The following is a 19,650-nucleotide window of genomic DNA, read 5'->3' on the forward strand; positions in this document are numbered from 1 at the left end:
GTAGCTCCTGTTTCCTAGAGGTCTGAGTCTCCAAACAGCTCCACTACATAAGAAAACGAACATTTATGGGCATGAATTGTCTCTGTTGTTCCTCAAAACAAGATGTTGTAGTAGTTATTCCCATTTTTATATTACAGAGTGGCAGAACTGGAATAAAACCAGGTTCATTATGGGCTAAAGTCCAGATTTACTCCAATTTCTGAGGCTGACTCTCAAATAAGTCTTAAGCATCCAAGTAAGGGAATTTTCAGACAAGTATTTGGCTGATGTACGCACCACAAGGTAAATAAAAGATGCAAGAGTTTCACAACAGAGATTCTACTGCTAGAGATTCCATTACGGTGGGGAGAGAGGGAATCTTGAAAAAAATGTTAACTTCCAGAATGAAAAAGCAGAGAAATATTTAAAATCTGTCCTAGATTACTCAGGTATTTAATCAACTTAAAAATAAATGGCAGTACCAACTCATCTATCCTGATTAAGATTGCCAGATTTAAAAATAAAAATTACAGGATGCCTACTTAAAAATGAATTAAACAAAGAAATTCTTTTAGTTAAGTATGTCCCATGCAAGTATTTGGGTCATGTGCCTACAAACCCGATCATATGCAGAGAACACAGATGAGAGAAGGATGGAACAAAAGGAAATTCTGGGCCTCTTATATTGTATTTGGGAAAGATAATACACACACCCCAGATGTTCCCAATATTGTTTCATCACGATTCCTCCTTAGCCATTTCACTCACTCATTCCCTTTACCCTATCATACATATATCACCTTAATCCTTTTATACAGTTGTTGTCTCTACATTTTCACGTGCCACATTTTGGAAACAGCCTTCATGTTTATAGTGTGTAGTCTTCTACTTAAAAAAAGTCATTTGCTTTAGTTGTCAATTCCAGCTTCCAGCTCTATCGTTAATGATTAAGTTGCATCATAATTACACTGATTTTTTTCCCCCTTACTCAAAAGAAATACTTATAGTTCTCTTGAAATTCATACCACAGAGTTGGAAGTAGTGTGGTTTACAAAAACAATTTCTTCATGTACTTCCTATTCTATGACACAACATCTATACTAAAGAACACTGTGAATAAAAATCAATTATCAAATTTTAAAACATATTTTACCATACTTACAAGTAAACAGAGCTATCTCTGCATAAGAATATTTTGCACTTTCTACAGGAACAATGAGAAGCTTTAAATTCAGACAAAATAGCTAATTTTACTTAAACAAAACAGAATCATAAATATACAAGAGTAGTGACTGCCTATGCATACCCTACATGGGACAGGGAACATTTTTCTTAACAGTACCTGTTCTAATTAATTGTGTCACAAGACAGAAATCAAGGTGTTAAAAAAAAAAAAGGCAATAAAGACAGCTTAATAGAACCCGATCTGTGAAATCCTAAATAATTTGGTAATTTACCTGAACAAAATTTAGAATCATATAGAATCATATACATATATATAATTTTTATATATCTATATATTAAATTCCCCATTACTCATGGTACTTAAATTTTTGCTAATGAGATTATGATCTGTTACTTTTACATTCTACGTTTGTTATTTTACAGATAACAAATCCAGCTACACATACCTATTTACATATGACATCCGGTGAGAAAAGAAGAAATGGTCTAAAGTGCCTGGTAATCAATAAAAATACTTTTTTGAGGTTTTACTACTACCTTACTACAAATAATCTAAACTAGACAATGATAACTAATTAAGCAAAATTTTTTTTCCTATTACTCTTTCAGTTCAATTACTGTTTCAAAACAGGATAAGAATTTATAATTTACTGAATCTTTTTCTCTAAGGCCTTTACAAGTGATTAAGAAAAATACTCCCAGACTCCTTTTTAAAAATTTCCTTGGCAGTTTTCAAACAACTGAATTACAATTTAAATAATCTGTCATATTTTAAATAGTCCCATTTTAATGCAACTCCAGAAAAGGCAAAAAAAAAAAAAAAAGATAATTACCCTACAACTTTCCATTCCTTTAAATTTTTTCCCCTTCAATTTAGGGAATCAGTCCTCACAACAGCACAAAATATAGTACCATTAAACAAATTTAAATCGTATCACATTTTTTAATAATGTGGGTCTTACCTTTATGTAAATAGTTCTTTTCTCTCTTTTAAAAGAATTAGAAGTATTACACTCATGCCACATATTAATGAAGTTTGGTTAAACTGCCAGCAGTCTGACCTTCTTTACTTATAATGCTTACCATTCTTTACTACTTTCATAAAAAATCTTTCTGTCATCCAATAAATTAGCCAAATATTTCAGATCATCTTTGCACTTTTAATCTAAACGTGCCTTTAAATTATAAATTTACAAAATTATCTGAAAGTTTGGGGTCACTGAAGTGGGTAAAGAGAAAGTTGAAATATTTTAAACTACACTTGTATTCTCACATAAAAAACCACAGACAAACTGAAATCAAATGTCATGTGAACCACCCCAATTTCCTTTTCGACCTACAGCAGTAGCTATGGCATTGTTCTGCTCAACCCCTTAAAAAAAAAAAATCCTTTAATGCTTTCTACTTCCTCTTCTCAGCTAGACATCAGCCTCTGAGGGTCACTGAACCAGGGTCTTGGGAGGACGCGGGTCAAGCATAAACAGGTCCCCCAAAACCTTCAGCCTCCTAGTATACCGCTAACTTGCCCTACAAGGCCTCCCTGCCTCTGCTCACGCTGCTCCGTCTGCCGAGAAAGGGTCCCGTGAACCTTGCCAGGATCCTGTAAAGGTCCAACTCGAACACAGTCTACTTGATTTACTTCCCTTTAGGTTACAGGCAGATCTAAACCACGGCTATATATATGAGACTCCCTCCCCTGCCCTCTAACCTGTTTCTTGGTAAACTCGTTTCCCCCCAAAGCAAGAGATCTACGCATCAGTTAACTGAAAATAAATTGTTACGTTAGTGATGTAAAGTTTTCATTTCTACTCCTATTTTAAAGCACGGACATTCCAATACTCCTTTCCCCTTTTCTTCCAACAAAGAAAAAAAATGACTTCTACGTAAACTAGAAAGTACCCGCTTTATAGTAGAAATTATCCACTTTGTTGAAGCAACTTAAGACCCGTTATGATACCACTGGTGACTTTTAAAGCCGCACCACATTTTGCACAACTGTCAACACATACAGCGATCACCTCCCGGCACTTGATTAAACTAAAAAAAGGAGAGCAGTCCTGAGGTCTGAAGGTTCTTCATTCCTGTTCTAAAACATAAAACCACCATTTCAATATAAATCAATTTTTAAATACGAGAACTCTGCGTCCTCATTTAGATTCGTGTTACTTCCCTAATCCTAAAAATCAAGTCGTTGGGAATTTCTAAGGTCCCGGCTATTATAATGGCATCAAAATACAGAGCGTGACTTTGATTTCGCACGCAAGCCCCGTGCCAGGTAACTTTTTTAAAGGCTGACAATTTGCCAGGTGAGACGACTTTAAGGACAGAACGCACACAACCGAAACCGAGACCCCGACACCCTGAACTGCAAGACCCCCGGACGAGCTCCCTCCCGCGGCCCGGACCCGCGCCTGAAACACTCACCCGAGGCCATGGCTCCGCTCACCGCGCCGCACTCTCCAAGTGTCCGACCCGAGGCCGCCACAATCAGCCCGCGTCGGTCCGGCGGCGGAGGGACTCTGCCGGCGGGACCCCAGGCCGCCTGACCACCCCACGGGGCCTCCTCCTCCTTCCCGCCCTCCTCGGGGTTTGCGGCTCACACCTTCCCACCCCCTTAATTCTCGCGTTCCGGATCACCCGGCTTCTCCCGTCCAAGGTGCGGGAGCCAGGGGCAGGGGGCGGAGCGCCGCGAGAACCGAGCGCCGGCCGGGCCTAGAGGCAAGCAGCCGGGTGGGAGGGGGATTTCCCGCGACTGACGTAGGCCCCGCACCACCGCCTTCCCCGGGGCCCGCGTCCCGCCCCGTCCGTGCCCCGCGCCCCGCCCCTGCCGCCCCCGGCTTTGAGACTGGGTCCGGGCAGCGGGAGGCGGGATCTTCGGGAGCGCAGGGAACGCTGGGAGCCGGGCGGTGACTGTCCCGAGCGTGCGAAAGCCGCCGACTCCGGAGAAATCCCCCTCCTCCAGGTTGTTCTTAGGCGCGTGGTTTAAAGTTCAGGAGCGGGTGGGAGGGTGCGCTGCCGTCCAGGGCACCGGCCGCCTGGGAGCACTTGGGGTCGGGCCGGCCGGCGAAGTGGGGCTGGCTCTCCCGGGCCCAGGCGGACGGCGGCTCGGGGTTTTCGATGGGTGGTTCCCCTTCTTCCCAATTTCGTACATGCAAATCTTCGCCCCCGCGCGGGCCGGCGGCGCAGCGCCGACGTCCCCGTGCGCCCGGCAGGGGAAGTGCGGAAGCCGCTGGCGCCTGTGTTCATTTGTAATTCACGTATTTGCATTTGGGGACCCCCGCAGTCTGATTTTCCCCCATTCTGTCTGAACTACGAAGGCTCTGTCAGCATTACGTATTTTACCCTAAGAAAACTTTTTAAACTCTTAAGATCCGCGCTTCCAGTTCGTTGCCTTATGACGCAGTGTGCTCAGGATTAGTGAAGGAAACGCTGTTTTAGTATTTGACAGATACCCACGAGGAAAGGGGGAGTGGGACGAAAGTTTAGTGTGGAGGGAATCTAGTACAACTTTGCTTCTTCCATGGGCTAAGACTCTCCTGTGTGTCAGTTTATTTACCTCATTTATAACATTCTACTTTTATAGATGATGTAATGGGGGTTCAGAGAATTAAGTAATACTTCGGAGAAGTTAAGTTCTGGTAACAAGAAAAGCACAGTTTAAATCCAGGATTGTCTAACTCCATGCTCTTTCCACTATACCTTACTGCCTAAAAGAAGTGCGGAGAGGGAATGGGGATTATCAGCCAGCTATGTAAGTGCGGAAACTGGAGGACCAGTTGGGGAAATAATTAAAAATAAAATCTCCTAATATAAAAACCCTCCACGAAGAGTAGAAAACAATGAAACAATTTTATTATTGAATAAGCATTAAAACATGCTGTGAAGCACTGAAGAGATTATAAAGACAAAAAAAAAATCTCATTTGTTTATGTAGCAGGCAGATAAAGCCATGAGAGACCTGTTGTCTTTATCCAAAGGAAAAAATAATACGAAGTTATATCTGGAAACCAAAAGCTGAGATTTAAACTCCCACAAAGACAGGGAGGTGGAGGGGGGGCGGGGTACCGTCGTCCTTAATACTTGCATTTCAAAGAGGTAAATTCAAGGCCCCCAAGAAAGACCTTAGGGGGATTCAAAACTGGCGCGAGGCTTACTTAGCTTTTTTAAAGGTGTACATAACATCTCAAATAGAGAAATCATTTACAATTTTGATTTTTCTAAAGAAATTGCTGAATGAAAAGAAAGGAGGTGAAGTTTCTTGTCCTTTTGGGGACCAGGGAAATTTTTTAATTTAATTTTTTAAACTTGTATTTACCCTTACAACCCCCAATGTTAGAGCTGTAAGGGAGAACTGAGGAGAGATTTTTAAGAATCCATTAAGAAGGTGAGTGACAAATAAGAATGGAGAATATTTTGCTTGTATTTATTTATATTTCACCCCCAGAAACTGATTGATTTTAGGCACCTCTTGAACTCAATAGGGGATAATAATGTTTGTTTACTGAGGAGTTCTGCACCAAACAAGAGTCTGTGCCAGTTGCAGACTTCAGTTCTAAAACCACTCCAATCTATAAAATCACAAGTTGCAGCTAAAGAGATTTAGTAAAACTACAGAATTTTGAACTAAGTTTTATCTTTTATTTTTCAAAGACACTGACTTATTTAACTCTCACTAATAGGACAGCATGTTTATATTTACTTCCAGGGCTATTTTTATTTGTCACATGACTAAGCTTATTATCTCCCCTTTTATTATGGGTTTTATTATCTCCCCCTTTTTATTTTTTTTTAAGATTGTATTTATTTATTTGAGAGAGAAGGAGAGAGCGAGCGAGAGAGCATAAGCAGGGGGAGCGGCAGAGAGGGAGAAGCAGGCTCCCCTTTGAGCAGGGATCATGATCTGAGCCAAACGCAGACACTTAAGCTTAACTGCTTAATGGACTGAGCCACCCAGGTGCCCCATCTCACCTCTTTAAAAGTTTTTTTTTAAACCCTTTCACTATTTCTTTTTTTATTTTTTTAATTTATTTTTAAGATTTTATTTATTTATTGAGAGAGAGTGTACCTGCATGCATGAGAGCTGGGGGTGGGGCTGTGCACAGAGGGAGAAGGAGAAGGAGTGAGAGAACCCCAAGCAGACTCCATGCTGAGTCTGGAGCCTGACACAGGGCTCGATCCCACGATCTGGAGATCACGACCCCCAGCCGAAACCAAGAGTCAGAAGCCCAACTGACTGAGCCACCCAGGCGTGCCCCTTTATTTTATTTTATTTTTTAAGATTTATTTAAAGAGAGAGAGAGCACGAGCTGGGGGCAGGGCAGAAGGAGAGAAGCAGACCCCCTGCTGAGCACTGAGCCTGACTGTGGCTCCATTTCACCACCCTGAGATAATGACCTGAGCCAAAACCAGGAGCCAGATGCTTAACCGACTGAGCCACCTGGGCACCCCCCGACCTTTCACTATTTTTTAAAGTAGCTGAACCCCCTCTTGAAAGATTCAGTCCACACCTGAAAAGTGAAAATATTTTAGTTGTACAGGATATGCTTAATTTTTTGAAAAAGAAAGATTACATGACAAGGTAATGGATGGACTAAAACCAGCAAGGGTAAGTGGTGATTTTGATTTTGGGGGGACTTATGCTGGTGAAAAAATTTATTACTGTAAAGATGATAAGCAGCTAGTTGTTGGGGCTTATAGAAAAGAATAGCACATGTTGTTTTTCCTCAAGGGCCGCCAGTTGTTGTTGGTGTTCAGTTCAACAAATATCTACTCTGTGTCAGGTACTCCTCTCTTGGGAGCCCCATAGACATCCCAAACTCAACCTACTCAACATCTTTTCTCCCAAGTGCACTCTTACCCCATATTTCTTGTACCACCATCTACCCAGATACAGGTCAGGAAGCTGGGAGCCATCTTTGACTTTTAGCATCTCCCATCAACCCCACAACATCCAGTCACCAAGTCCTGCAAATTTTACCAATAAAATATGAATCCATTTCTTCTCCACTTTATTGCCATTGTCCAAGTTCAAATCTTCATCATATCTCACCTAAACTGGAATGGTCACCTATTATGCCCACCTACACTTTTGTCCCCTTTGAAAGCCATTCAAACCTATTCAGATCCATTGCTGCTTGAATCTTCTGTATGAATGCATATCAGACTTCTTTCTTCAGCCTCATCTTCTGCATTCCATGCTTTGCGCTCTTCCACAGCATTGAACTGCTTCGTAGCTGCTCATATTCCATAAGCCGTGTGGTTTCTTATCCATCTGCCTTTGTACTTACTCTCTCCTCTGCCTAGAAGTTCCTCCCCAGAGACATGCCATGTTCATGGATTGAAAGACTTAATATTGTTTAAATGTCAGTTCTCTGCAAATTAATCCATAGGTTTAGTGAATCCCAGCTAAAACCCCAGCATATTGTTGGGGTTGACAAGGTGATTCTCAAGTGTATGTAGAATTGCCAAGGTCCTGGAATAGCCAAGCCAATAGTGAAGAATAAAGCTGAAGAATGTACATTACCAGATACCCACATTTATTATAAAACTACAGGAATTAAGACAGTGTGATATTGGCACAAGTTTAGATATTAATGGGCTGGATTAGAAAATCCAGAAACAGACCCATACATATACAGTCTCTTGTTTATAACAGTCTCCACTGCAGATGGTGTGGGGGAAAGGCCTTTTCACTAACTAGTGCTGGAACAAATCTGTCATCTGGAAAATAATAAAAGCTGACCCCAACTTACACCCATACCCAAAGTATTATTTAAAATGGATCATAGAACTAAATGTGAACAGCAAAATAATAAAACTTCTAGGAGAAAACATAGAATATCTTCATGATCTTGAGAAAGGCAAAGACTTCCTGAACATTATACAAAAAGCAATAACTACCAAAGAAAAGATAGATAAATTGGACTTAATTAAAATTAACTAACAGGTGTCACTAAGAGAATAAAAAGGCAAGGCACATACTGGGAGAAGATACTTGCAATACATACATCTGGTAAAGAATTCTGTGGCATCCATGAAGTTACTTTGCTCAGATCTCCCTTCTAGAGAGGATCTACCTCAGCTTGCAAGCCAAGGCCACATGTTTCCTTGGAAGCACCTAGCCAATTATGAGCACAGTTGTGGGACAAGGACTTGCTATCTCTAGCGAGTACAGGACTTCTCTCTGGGGAGTCGTTGTGTCAGAGCTCCTTACTGGGCTGGCTGAGACTTTCTTAGAGATGTATGCCAATCTGATTCTACTATCCAATTCTTCCATTTCCCTTTTCACAAGTGTCAGACCTGTATCTGAAGACTCTTCCTGCCTATTCTTTCTTTCTCTCCCCTTTTTCTTTCATGTATATCTCTTGCACTGATCATTTCATATTGGTATCTGCCTCACACAGGACCCAACTCATTCACTCTACAAATCAGTAAGAAAAAGTAACTCAATTTTTTAAGTGGGCAAAAGACCCCAATAGGCACTTTACAAAAGAGGATAACCAAATGACTATAAGCATATAAAATCAACATATAAAAAGGCACTCAGTCAAAAGAGAAATGTGTATAAAAATAATAATAAAATATTGCTACACCTTTGTCAGAATGGCTAAAATTAAAAGAACAATACCAAGTGCGAGAATGTGAAACAAATGGAATTCCCTTATATTTTTTGTGGGAATATAAATTGGTATAATAACCTTGGAAAATTGGCATATAAATTGGTGTCTAACCCTAAGATAATAAGTATCATATGATCCAGCAGTACCACTCTTAGGTTTATACCTAACAAATACTTTTATTTATCAAAACATGGCCAAGAATATTGAAGGCATCTTTATTTGTACTGCTCAACAATATGAAAACAACTCAAATGTTCATCAACAGCAGAATACATAAATTGCAGTATATTCATACCATGGATTTCTCTCCAATTATGAAAAAGAATGTATTATTGCCACACAACAATATGGATGAGTCTTATAAATGAAAAGCTATACACAAGAGAGTGCATACCATATGACTCCATTTATAGGCATACCTTAGAGATAGTATGGATTTGGTTCCAAACAACCACAATAAAGCAACTATTGCAATAAAGTGAGTCAAATGAATTTTTCAGTTTCCCAGGGCACATAAAAGTTATGTTTATACTATACTGTAGTCTATTAAATGTGTAATATCATTATATCTAAAAAACCCAATGTATGTACCTTAACTTAAAAATACTTTATTGCTAAAAATACAATCAGAGCTTTCAGTGAGTTGAAATCTTTTTGCTGGTGGAGGGTCTTGCTTTGATGTTAATGGCTGCTGATCAGAATGGTGGTTGCTGAAGGCTGGGGTGGCTATCGTAATTTCTTAAAATAAGACAATAACGAAGTTTGTCACATTGATGGACTCTTCCTTTCATGAATGATTTCTCTGTACAGTGCTGTTTGATAACGTTTTACCCATAATAGAACTTCTTTCAAAACTGGGGTCCATCTTCTCAAACCCTGACACTGATTTATCAGCTGTGTTTATTTAATATTCTTAATCCTTTGTTGTTTTTCAGCAGTCTTCATGGCATCTTCCTCAGAAGTAGAATCCATCTCAAGAAACTACTTTCTTTGCTCATCCGTAAAAAGCAACTCCTCATCCATTAGAGTCTTGCCATGAGACTGCAGCAATTCAGTCCCATCTTCAGGCTCCACTTCTAGTTCTCTTGCTGTTTTCACCACATCTGCTGTTCCTCCCTCCACTGATGTCTTGAACCCCTCAAAGTTTTCCATGAGGGTTGGGTCCACTTCTTCCAAACTCATGTGAATGTTGATATTTTGAGCTCTTCCCTCGTATCATGAATATTCTTAATGGCATCTAGAATGCTGAATCCTTTCTAAAAGCTTTTCAGTTTACTTTGCCCAGATCCATCAAAGGAATCACTATCTGTGGCAGCTGTAGCCTTATGAAATCTATTTTTAAATCTTTTTATTTAAAAAAAAATTTTAATTGAATTATAATTGACACACAATATTATATTAGTTTCAGGTGTACAACGTAGTGATTCAACAATTATGTACATTACAAAATGATCACCATGATGGGGCGCCGGGTGGCTCAGTCGTTAAGCGTCTGCCTTCGGCTCAGGTCATGATCCCAGGGTCCTGGGATCGAGCCCCGCATCGGGCTCCCTGCTCAGTGGGGAGCCTGCTTCTCCCTCTCCCGCTCCCCCTGCTTGTGTTCCTGCTCTCGCTATCTCTCTCTCTGTCAAATAAATAAATAAAATCTTAAAAAAAAAAAAAAAGATCACCATGATGAGTGTAATTACCATCTGTTACCATACCAGGTTATCACAATACTTTTTTTTTAATTTAATTTAATTTTATTATGTTATGTTAGTCACCATACAATACATCATTAGTTTTTGATGTGGTGATCCACGATCCATTGTTTTCGTATAACACCCAGTGCTCCATGCAGTACGTGCCCTCCTTAATATCCATCACCGGGCTAACCCATCCCCCCTCCCCCCTTCCCTTCTAAAACCCTGTTTGTTTCTCAGAGTCCATAGTCTCTCATGGTTCATCTCTCCCTCTGATTCCCCCCCCTTCATTTTTCCCTTCCTTCTCCTAATGTCCTCCATGCTATTCCTTATGTTCCAAAAATAAGTGAAACCATATGATAATTGACTTAATCTGCTTGACTTATTTTGCTTAGCATAATTTCCTCCAGTCCCATCCATGTTGATGTAAAAGTTGGGTATTCATCTTTTCTGATGGCTGAGTAATATTCCATTGTATATATGGACCACATCTTCTTTATCCATTCATCTGTTGAAGGGCATCTAGGCTCTTTCCACAGTTTGGCTATTGTGGACATTGCTGCTATGAACATTGGGGTGCATATGGCCCTTCTTTTCACTACATCTGTGTCTTCAGGGTAAATACCCAGGAGTGCAGTTGCTGGGTCATAGGGTAGCTCTAGCTATCACAATATTTCTAACTATATTCCCTATGCTGTACTTTTCATCCCCATGGCTTATTTGTTTTATAACTGGAAGTTTATAACTCTTAATCCCCTTTACCTACTTTGCCCATCCCCCCAATCCTCTCCCCTCTGGCAACCACCAGTTCCGTCTCTGTATTTACAATCTGTTTCTGCTTTTGTCTCTTTGTTCATTTGTCTTGCTTTTTAGATTACAGGTGTAAGTGAAATCATATGGTGTTTGTCTTTTTCTGACTTATTTCACTTAGCATAATACCCTCTACGTCCACCCATGTTGCAAATGACAAGATTTTATTCTTTTTTTTAATGGCTGAGTAATACATCATGGTCTATACCACATCTTCTTTGTCCATTCCTCTATTGTTGGATGCTTAAGTTGCTTCCATGTCTTGGCTATTGTAAATAATGCTGCAAGAAACATAAGAGTGCACGTATCTTTTCGAATTAGTGTTTTTGTTATCTTCAGATAAATATCCAGAAGAGGAATTACTAGATCATATATTTCTATTCTTTTCTTAATTTTTTGAGGATCTTCCATACTGTTTTCCATAGTGGATGTACCAATTTACACTCCCACCAATAGTGCCTGGGGGTTCCTTTTCCTCCACATCCTCGCCAACACTTCTTATTCCTTGTCTTTTTGATACTCGCCATTCTGACAGGTGTGAGGTCTCATTGTGGTTTTGATTCGCATTTCGCTGATGATTAGTGATGTTGAGCATCTTTTCATATGTCTGTTGGCTATTTATCAGATTTTTTAGTTGCATGAGTTCCTTTTATATTTTGGGTATTAACACCTTATCAGATATATCATTTGCAAATATCTTCTCCCATTCTGTAGCTTGCCTTTTCATTTTGTTGATGGTTTCCTTTGCTCTGCAAAAGCTTTTTAGTTTGATGCGGTCCCAGTTATTTATTTTTGCTTGTTTCTTTTGCCTGAGGAGACATCCAGAAAAATATTGCTGAGGCCAATGTCCAAGAGATGTTTTTGTTTAGGAGATTTATATTTTCAGATCTTACATTTAGGTCTTTAATCCGTTTCGAGTTTATTTATGAATATGGTGTAGGAATGTTCTTCAGTTTCATTTTTTTGCAAGTAGCTTCCAGTTTTACCAACACCATTTATTGAAGAGACTGTCTTTTCTCCATTGTATATTCTTACCTCCTTTGTCCTAGATTAATTGACCCTATAAATGTAGAAGGTTTTTTTTTTTTTTTTTTCTGGGATCTCTATTTTGTTCCATTGATCTATTTTTGTGCCAGTACCTTCTATTTTGATTACTATGACTTTGTAGTATGGTTTGAAATCTGGAATTATGATCTTTCCCACTTTATTCTTCTTTCTCAATATTGCTTTGGCTATTTGGGGTCTTCTGCAGTTCCATACAAGTTTTAGAATTATTTGTTCTAGTTCTGTGAAAAATATTATTGGTATTTTGATAGGGTTTACATTGAATCTATAGATTGCTTTGAGTAGTATGGACATTTTAACAAAATATTAATTCTTCTAATCCATGAACATGGTCTATGTTTCTGTTTATTTATGTCATCTTTAATTTCTTTTAACAATGTCTTATCGTTTTCAAAGTACAGATCTTTCACCTCCTTGGTTAAATTTATTCCTAGGTATTTTATTCCTTTTGATTCAGTTGTAAATGGGATTATTAATTTATTTTTCTGCTAGTTACTAGTATATACAAACACAACAGATTTCTGTATATTTTGTATCCTACAACTTTACTAAATCAAAATGTATTTATTTTTTTACATTTATAAGATATATTTGTGATTTTTCTGACCAAAGTGCAATGATTTTTAAATCTCCTTAAACGAATAACTGAAAAAAGTATTCAAGAAAATAAAACACAAATGGGAAATTTAACCATTAGATTTTTTTGCTTCATACCAACCCTATGTTTAGTCTAGAGAACAAACTTTGAATGAAGTGTTACTAAAATACTAGCCAAATCACAAAATGTATTTCTTACCTAATAAGACTTAAAAGTCAAAATGACTCCTTGATCTTTTGGCTGCAGAATGGATGTTGTGTTAGTGGACATGAACACAACATGAATCTCATTGTACATCTCCATCAGCACGCTTGGGTTACCAGGTGCATTGCCAATGAGCAGTAATGTTTTGAAAGGAACCCTTTTTTCTGAGCAGTAGGTCTTAATAGTGGTCTTAAAATATTCAGTAAACCAGGTCGCCTGGGTGGCTCAGTTGGTTAAGCGACTGCCTTCGGCTCAGGTCATGATCCTGGAGTCCCTGGATCGAGTCCCTGGATCGAGTCCCGCATCGGGCTCCCTGCTCGGCAGGGAGCCTGCTTCTGCCTCTGACCCTCCCCCCTCTCATGTGCTCTCTCTTTCTCATTCTCTCTGTCTCAAATAAATAAATAAAATCTTAAAAAAAAAAAATTCAGTAAACTGTATTTGAAACAGATGTGTTGTCATCTAGGCCTTGTTCCATTTATAGAGCACAGACAGAGTAGATTTAGCCTAATTCTTAAGAGCCCTAGAATTTTTGGAATGGTAAATGAGTGTTGACTTCAACTTAAAGTTACCAGCTGCATTAGCCCGTAACAAGAGAGTCAGACTGTCCTTTGAAGCTTTGAAGCCAGACATTGATTTTTTTCTAGCTATTCAAGTCCTATCTTCTTCCAGTAGAAGGTTGTTTTGTGTACATTGACAGTCGTTGTTTAGCATAGCCATGGTCATTAATGATCTTAGGTAAATCTTCTGGATAACTTGCTGCAGCTTCTATATCAGCATTGCTGCTTCACTTCACACTTTTATGTTGTAGAAATTGCTTCTTTCCTTAAACCTCATGAACCAACGTTTGCTAGCTTCAAACTTTTCTTCTGCAGCTTCCTCACCTCTCTCAGTCTTCATAAAATTGAAGAAAGTTAGGGCCTTCCTCTGGATTAGGTTTTGGCTGAAGGGAATGTTGTGGCTGACTCAGTCTTTTTTTTTTTTTTTTAAGATTTTTTAAATTTATTTGACAGAGAGAGACACAGCAAGAGAGGGAACACGAGCAGGGGGAGTGGGAGAGGGAGAAGCAGGCTTCCTGCAGAACAGGGAGCCCAATGCAGGGCTCGATCCTGGGCCCCTGGGATCATGACCTGAGCCAAAGGCAGATGCTTAACGACTGAGCCACCCAGGCACCTCTGATTCAGTCTTGTATCCAGACCACTAAATCTTTCTCCATATCAGCAATAAGGCTGTTTCTCTTTCTTACCGTTCGTGTGATCACTGGCATAGCACTTTTCATTTCCTTCGAGAACTTTTCCTTTGCATTTACGACTTGGCTAACTGTTTTGAGCAGGAGGCCTAGCTTTTGGCTTATCTTGGGTTTTGACATGCCTTCTTCATAAGCTTAATAATTTCTAGCTTTTGATTTGAAGTGAGAGACATGTGAGCAGCACCTGGCTGGCTCAGTTGATAGTGCATGAGACTCTTGATCTCAGAGTCATGAATTCAAGCCCCACATTGGTCATACAGCTTACTTCAAGAAAAAAAAAGAGAGAGAAACGTGATTATTCTTTCACTTGAACACTTAGAAGCCATTTCAGGGTTATTAATTGGCCTAATTTCAATATTGTTGTGTCTCAGGGAATAGGGAGGCCTGATGAGGGGGAGAGAGATGGGGAGCCACTGGTGGGTGCAGCAGTCAGAACACAACATTTATTAAGTTTGCCATCTTACATAATTGCAGTTTGTAGTGCCCCAAAACAATTACAATAGTAACATCAAAGATCACAGATCACCATAACAAATGTAATAGTAATGAAAAAGTTTGAAATATTGTGACAATTACCAAAATGTGACACACAGACATGAAGTGAGCAAATGCTATTGGAAAAATAGTGCAAATAGACTTGCTTGATGCATGGGGTACCACAAACCTTTGATTCGTAAAAAAAAAAAAAAAAATCTGCGAAGTACAATAAAGTGAGCAATAAAACAAGGTATATCTGTATATCAAGTTCAAACAACAGATAAAAACTAATTTTTGTGATGGAGGGCAGAATGTTGGGTACCTTTGGGGTGGATATTGATGAGAAGTGGCCCAAGGGAGCCTTCCGAGTTGCTAGAAATGTTTTATATCTTGATCTGGGTGGTGGGAGATAAAGACTCTCTCCTTAAAAAAAAAAAAAAAAAAAAGACTCTCTCCTTGGCCAAACTCTAGTCAGGCTCTTCTGAGCCCTGTTTTTGACAAGTCCTCAGTCTTGGCCTATAACAACTTCCATCTCTTAGCACAAATGAGTTTTCCCACCCCTTACACTAAGAGGCTTGAACAAACACTAGCAGAGTTTCTAACCATTCAAGTCCAGGATGATGATGTCAGCCCTCCTTAGGTTGCTGCTTGGGAAGACCCCCAAAAGAATTCACCGTTTATTCCGGCCAACACTTAAAGACAGGATGCCTGGGGCGCCTGGGTGGCTCAGTCAGTTGAACATCTGCTTTCTGCTCAGGTCATGATCTCAGGGTCTTGGGATTGAGCCCCACGTTGGGCTCCCTGCTCAGCAGGGAGTCTGCTTCTCTCTCTTCCTTTGCCCCCCACCCCGCCCCACCACTCGTGCTCTCTCTCCCTTTCAAATAAATAAATAAATAAAAATCTTTAAAGACAGGATGCCTCTCTCTTAGTCTCTATGGGAGAGTGGGAGCCTAACTTAAATAAATGCTGGTTAACAAACACAGATGGCCCCTTCCCATTTTTTATGAATTTCCATGTCCCTGACTGCTCATTTCCCCTCCCTGTTTCCCCCTTCTCCATTGAAAATGCCCAGTCACCTCTGCACAAATCAAAGTTGAGTTCAGTTTACACTGGACTCTCTTCCCTATTTCAATACCACTTTAGAGTCTGGATAGTTGTTTTTTTTTTTTAATTTAATATTTATTTATTTATTTTAGAGCTCGCGCACCCTTAAATGCATTCCAGCACAGGGAGAGGAAGAGGGACAGACTCCATGCTGAGTGTGGAGCCCGAGTGGGGGCTCAGCCCCACGACCCTGAGATCATGACCTGAGCTGAAACCAGGAGTCTGATGCTCAGCCAACTGAGCCACCCAGGCACCCCTGACTTTGTATATCTTTAACATGGGTTACATATATTTAAAAATTGAGCTATCCTGGTGTGTAAAGACTTGCACACTTTATGTATGTTATACCTCAGTTTTTTAAAAGTATCTGAATAGACTTGTGAATAACTTTTCCCCCGAGGGCCACACAACCTGCACAGCGTTCCCTTGAGACCCTGCTTACCATCTACCTTCTCTCCACCTTCTAACACATACTTCTTCACCTGATTCATTCCTACTCATCCTTTTAAGATTCAGTATAGAGATTCCCTTAGCCAGATAGGCTGTTCCTTCTTTGTCCTTGGTTAGCAACATCAGTCGTTCCCTGAGTGAAATTCAAAACTGGCCCCTGTACGCTGAGGACAAGGAGAGACTGAAGAAAGGCACACCACTCCAGATTGGTAAATTGCAGGTTTAATAAGCAAGGGAGCTTACAAACAAGGTTTGTCTTGGGCAGCTGCAAGACAAGTAGATCTTGCCAGATTCTTAAAAGTTTATTTTGAGGCCTTAATGGATTTCAGTCACATACAAAGTCCAGATGGTCTCAACAACACATTACTCTCTTAAAGCTGCACCCTTGAAATGGCTCCTAGTGTGGGAATGGTGAGTAGAACCTATATCCCAAGGACAGGGAAGAGGGTAAAGAGCTTCTGATTGCCCAGCTTGAGGGTCAACTGGTGGTCACATCCTTTCGACCTCTTCTAACATCGGTGCAACATAAAAAGCAGCATATTACCTATCATCCTGCTTATCACACTGAACTACAGTTTTCTTGTTATGTGCCTGGTTCCCTTACTTAAAATATAAAATCCTTGAAAGCAGGGAGTTTTATTTCTGGTGGCTGGCATATATAGCAGATGTTCAATGTTTGCTGAATGAATTTTCCTGATTAGTGATCCATACCTTTTTTCCTTGAGCTAGTTGGGTTATTAAATGTCCCACCATGTCTGGTCTTTAGTGTATAGTATATTGTACACCTTGCATTTGGATAGCTCTTCTGAGCCTATGGGGGGCCACGATGGTTGATTTTATTATGAAACTTTGCTGTAAGCACATCTGTTCAGTTTGATAACAGGCGTCTTTTTTCTTATAAAGCAATTTCATTTTTTCTTAAAGATTTTATTTATTTATTTGAGAGAGAGAATGAGAGAGAGAGAGAGAGCATGAGAGGGAGAGGGTCAGAGGGAGAAGCAGACTCCCCATTGAGCAGGGAGCCTGATGCGGGACTCGATCCTGGCACTCCAGAGCCGAAGCAGTCGCTTAACCAACTGAGCCACCCAGGCACCCCGCAATTTCATTTTTTATCTCTCACTCTCTTTCGTATTCTTCTGGGATCATAGACCCACAATACATCCAATTACTAATCAGATTTGTTTGTTTCTTGAGAAATGTGACTTCTTGATTGCTATATCATTAAAAAAAAAGATTTTATGTGTTTAAGCCTGTTCTTTAGTATCAAGAACAATGATTCTTCACCTTATCAGATCAGCGTCCACTGTTTTATAACTTATATTTGTAACATCCCCTTTACTATCCTTAAGTGAAATTCATAGATAAAATCTACCTCACATGTATATTTTCAAGCAAATAAAACAATGCTCTAACAGCAATATCCAGGAGAAATAAAAAGCCATTTATAAAAAAATAACACTTCAATATGTAAATGTTTGGTGTGAATAATGGGAAATATGTATATTTAGGTCTCTGCCCCCAGTTCCTGGCACAGAGCTCCTTAAAACCCTTGGAATTTCCTGAGTGATAGCAATGTCTTTTGTTCTAATGAGGCAGCTCCTGATTGGCTCCTGGTTGGTCACCAAAAAGACCAAGCTGCAATGAGAAGCTTGGAATATTCAGCCCCACCCCCCATTCTCCAAAGAGGGAAGAGTGGCTGGAAATGGAGTTGATAAGTGATCATGCCTATGTGATGAAGCCTCCGTAAAAATCCCAATATTATGGAGTTCAGAGGGCTTCCAGGTTGGTGAACATGTGGAGGTTCTGGGAGAGTAGCTTGCCTGGAGAGGGCAAGGAAGCCCCACTACCCTTCCCACATACCTCGCTCCGTGTATCTGTGCATCTGGCTGTTCATCTGTGTCCTTTATCATATCCTTTATCATAGACTAAACTGGTAAATGTAAGCAAATGTTTCCTTGAGTTCTGTGAGTTGTTCCAGCAGACAGTTGAATCCAAAGGGGAGGAGATCATGGGAACTTCTGATAACGTAGCCAAGTCGGACAGAGGTTGTAGGTAGCTGGGGGACCTACTACTTGTAGTTGGCATCTGAAGTGTGGGGGCAGTCTTATGGGACTGAGCCCTTAAATCTGTGGGATCTGATGCTCTCTCCAGGTAGATAGTGTCAGAATTGAGTTAAATTGTAAGACAGCTAGTTGGTGTAACACAGAATCGTTTGGTGTGTAAAAAAATCCCACACATCTGGTATCAGAAGTTGTAGGTTTGATAGCATGAGAGTAAAGTGTGTGTAAAGACTTACACACTTTATGTATGTTATACCTCAGTTTTTTAAAAGTATCTGAATAGACTTGTGAATAACTTTTTTTTTTTTAAAGATTTTATTTATTTGAGAGAGCGAGCGGGAGGAGGAGCAGAGAGAGAGGGACAAGCAGACTCCATGCTGAGGGCAGAGCCCTATGCGGGGCTCAATCCATCGATGCTGAGATCATGACCTGAGCCGAAATCAAGAGCCAGTCGCTTTACAGACTGAGCCACCCAGGCACCCCCAAAATTGAGTTTTTCTTTACACACTGAGGTTTGACTACATTAAAAGACTTAATGAGAGGGATGCCTGGGTGGCTCAGTCAGTTAAGCATCTGCCTTCGGCTCTGGTCATGATCCCAGGGTCCTGGGATCGAGTCCTGCTTTGGGCTCCTTACCCAGCAGGGAGCCTGCTTCTCTCTCCCTCTGCCTGCCGCTCTCCCTGCTTTTGCTCTCTTTCTCTGACAAATAAACAAAAATATTTTATAAGTAAATAAATAAATAAAAGACGAAATGAGGTTTTCAGATGTTTGTGCCTACGTTTTAGCATCACAGTGAATGTGAGTGCTGCCCATGCAGCCTGATGCTCTTTTGTTATGGTGAGCTGTCAAAGGTGCGATTTTACAACTTTCAAAAAGTTTTTTAATTAGGGGCACCTGGGTGGCTCAGTCGTTAAGCGTCTGCCTTCTGCTCGGGTCATGATCCCAGGGTCCTGGGATCGAGCCCCACTTCGGGCTCCCTGCTCCGTGGGGAGCCTGCTTCTCCCTCTCCCACTCCCCCTGCTTGTGTTCCCTCTCCCGCTGTGTCTCTCTGTCAAGTAAGTAAATAAAATCTTAAAAAAAAAAAGTTTTCTAATTAAACAATCTTTTGATTTACACAGTAGTTGCATTCCTGGGGGAATTCAGTGTATATGAAAACCACATGAAAAATATT

At 40.3% G+C, this 19,650-nt stretch overlaps 1 protein-coding gene across 3 annotated transcripts in view; it reads right to left on the bottom strand.

The window, feature by feature from the left end:
• Positions 1-3,902, bottom strand: part of REL (REL proto-oncogene, NF-kB subunit) — a 39,420-nt gene extending 35,518 nt beyond the window's left edge. For all 3 annotated transcript variants that reach the window (XM_064572476.1, XM_045884940.3, XM_045884941.3), the window contains exon 1: positions 3,589-3,902. In XM_064572476.1, coding sequence (XP_064428546.1) covers positions 3,589-3,598 — 10 coding nt within the window. In that variant the 5' untranslated portion in view covers positions 3,599-3,902. The remainder of the gene's footprint in view (positions 1-3,588) is intronic.
• Positions 3,903-19,650: the final 15,748 nt, after the last annotated feature.

This window comes from Mirounga angustirostris, unplaced genomic scaffold (genome assembly GCF_029215605.1).
Source record: "Mirounga angustirostris isolate CCGP_5_RB_7025 unplaced genomic scaffold, mMirAng1.0.hap1 SCAF_10, whole genome shotgun sequence".
NCBI classification, from domain to species: Eukaryota; Metazoa; Chordata; class Mammalia; order Carnivora; family Phocidae; genus Mirounga; species Mirounga angustirostris.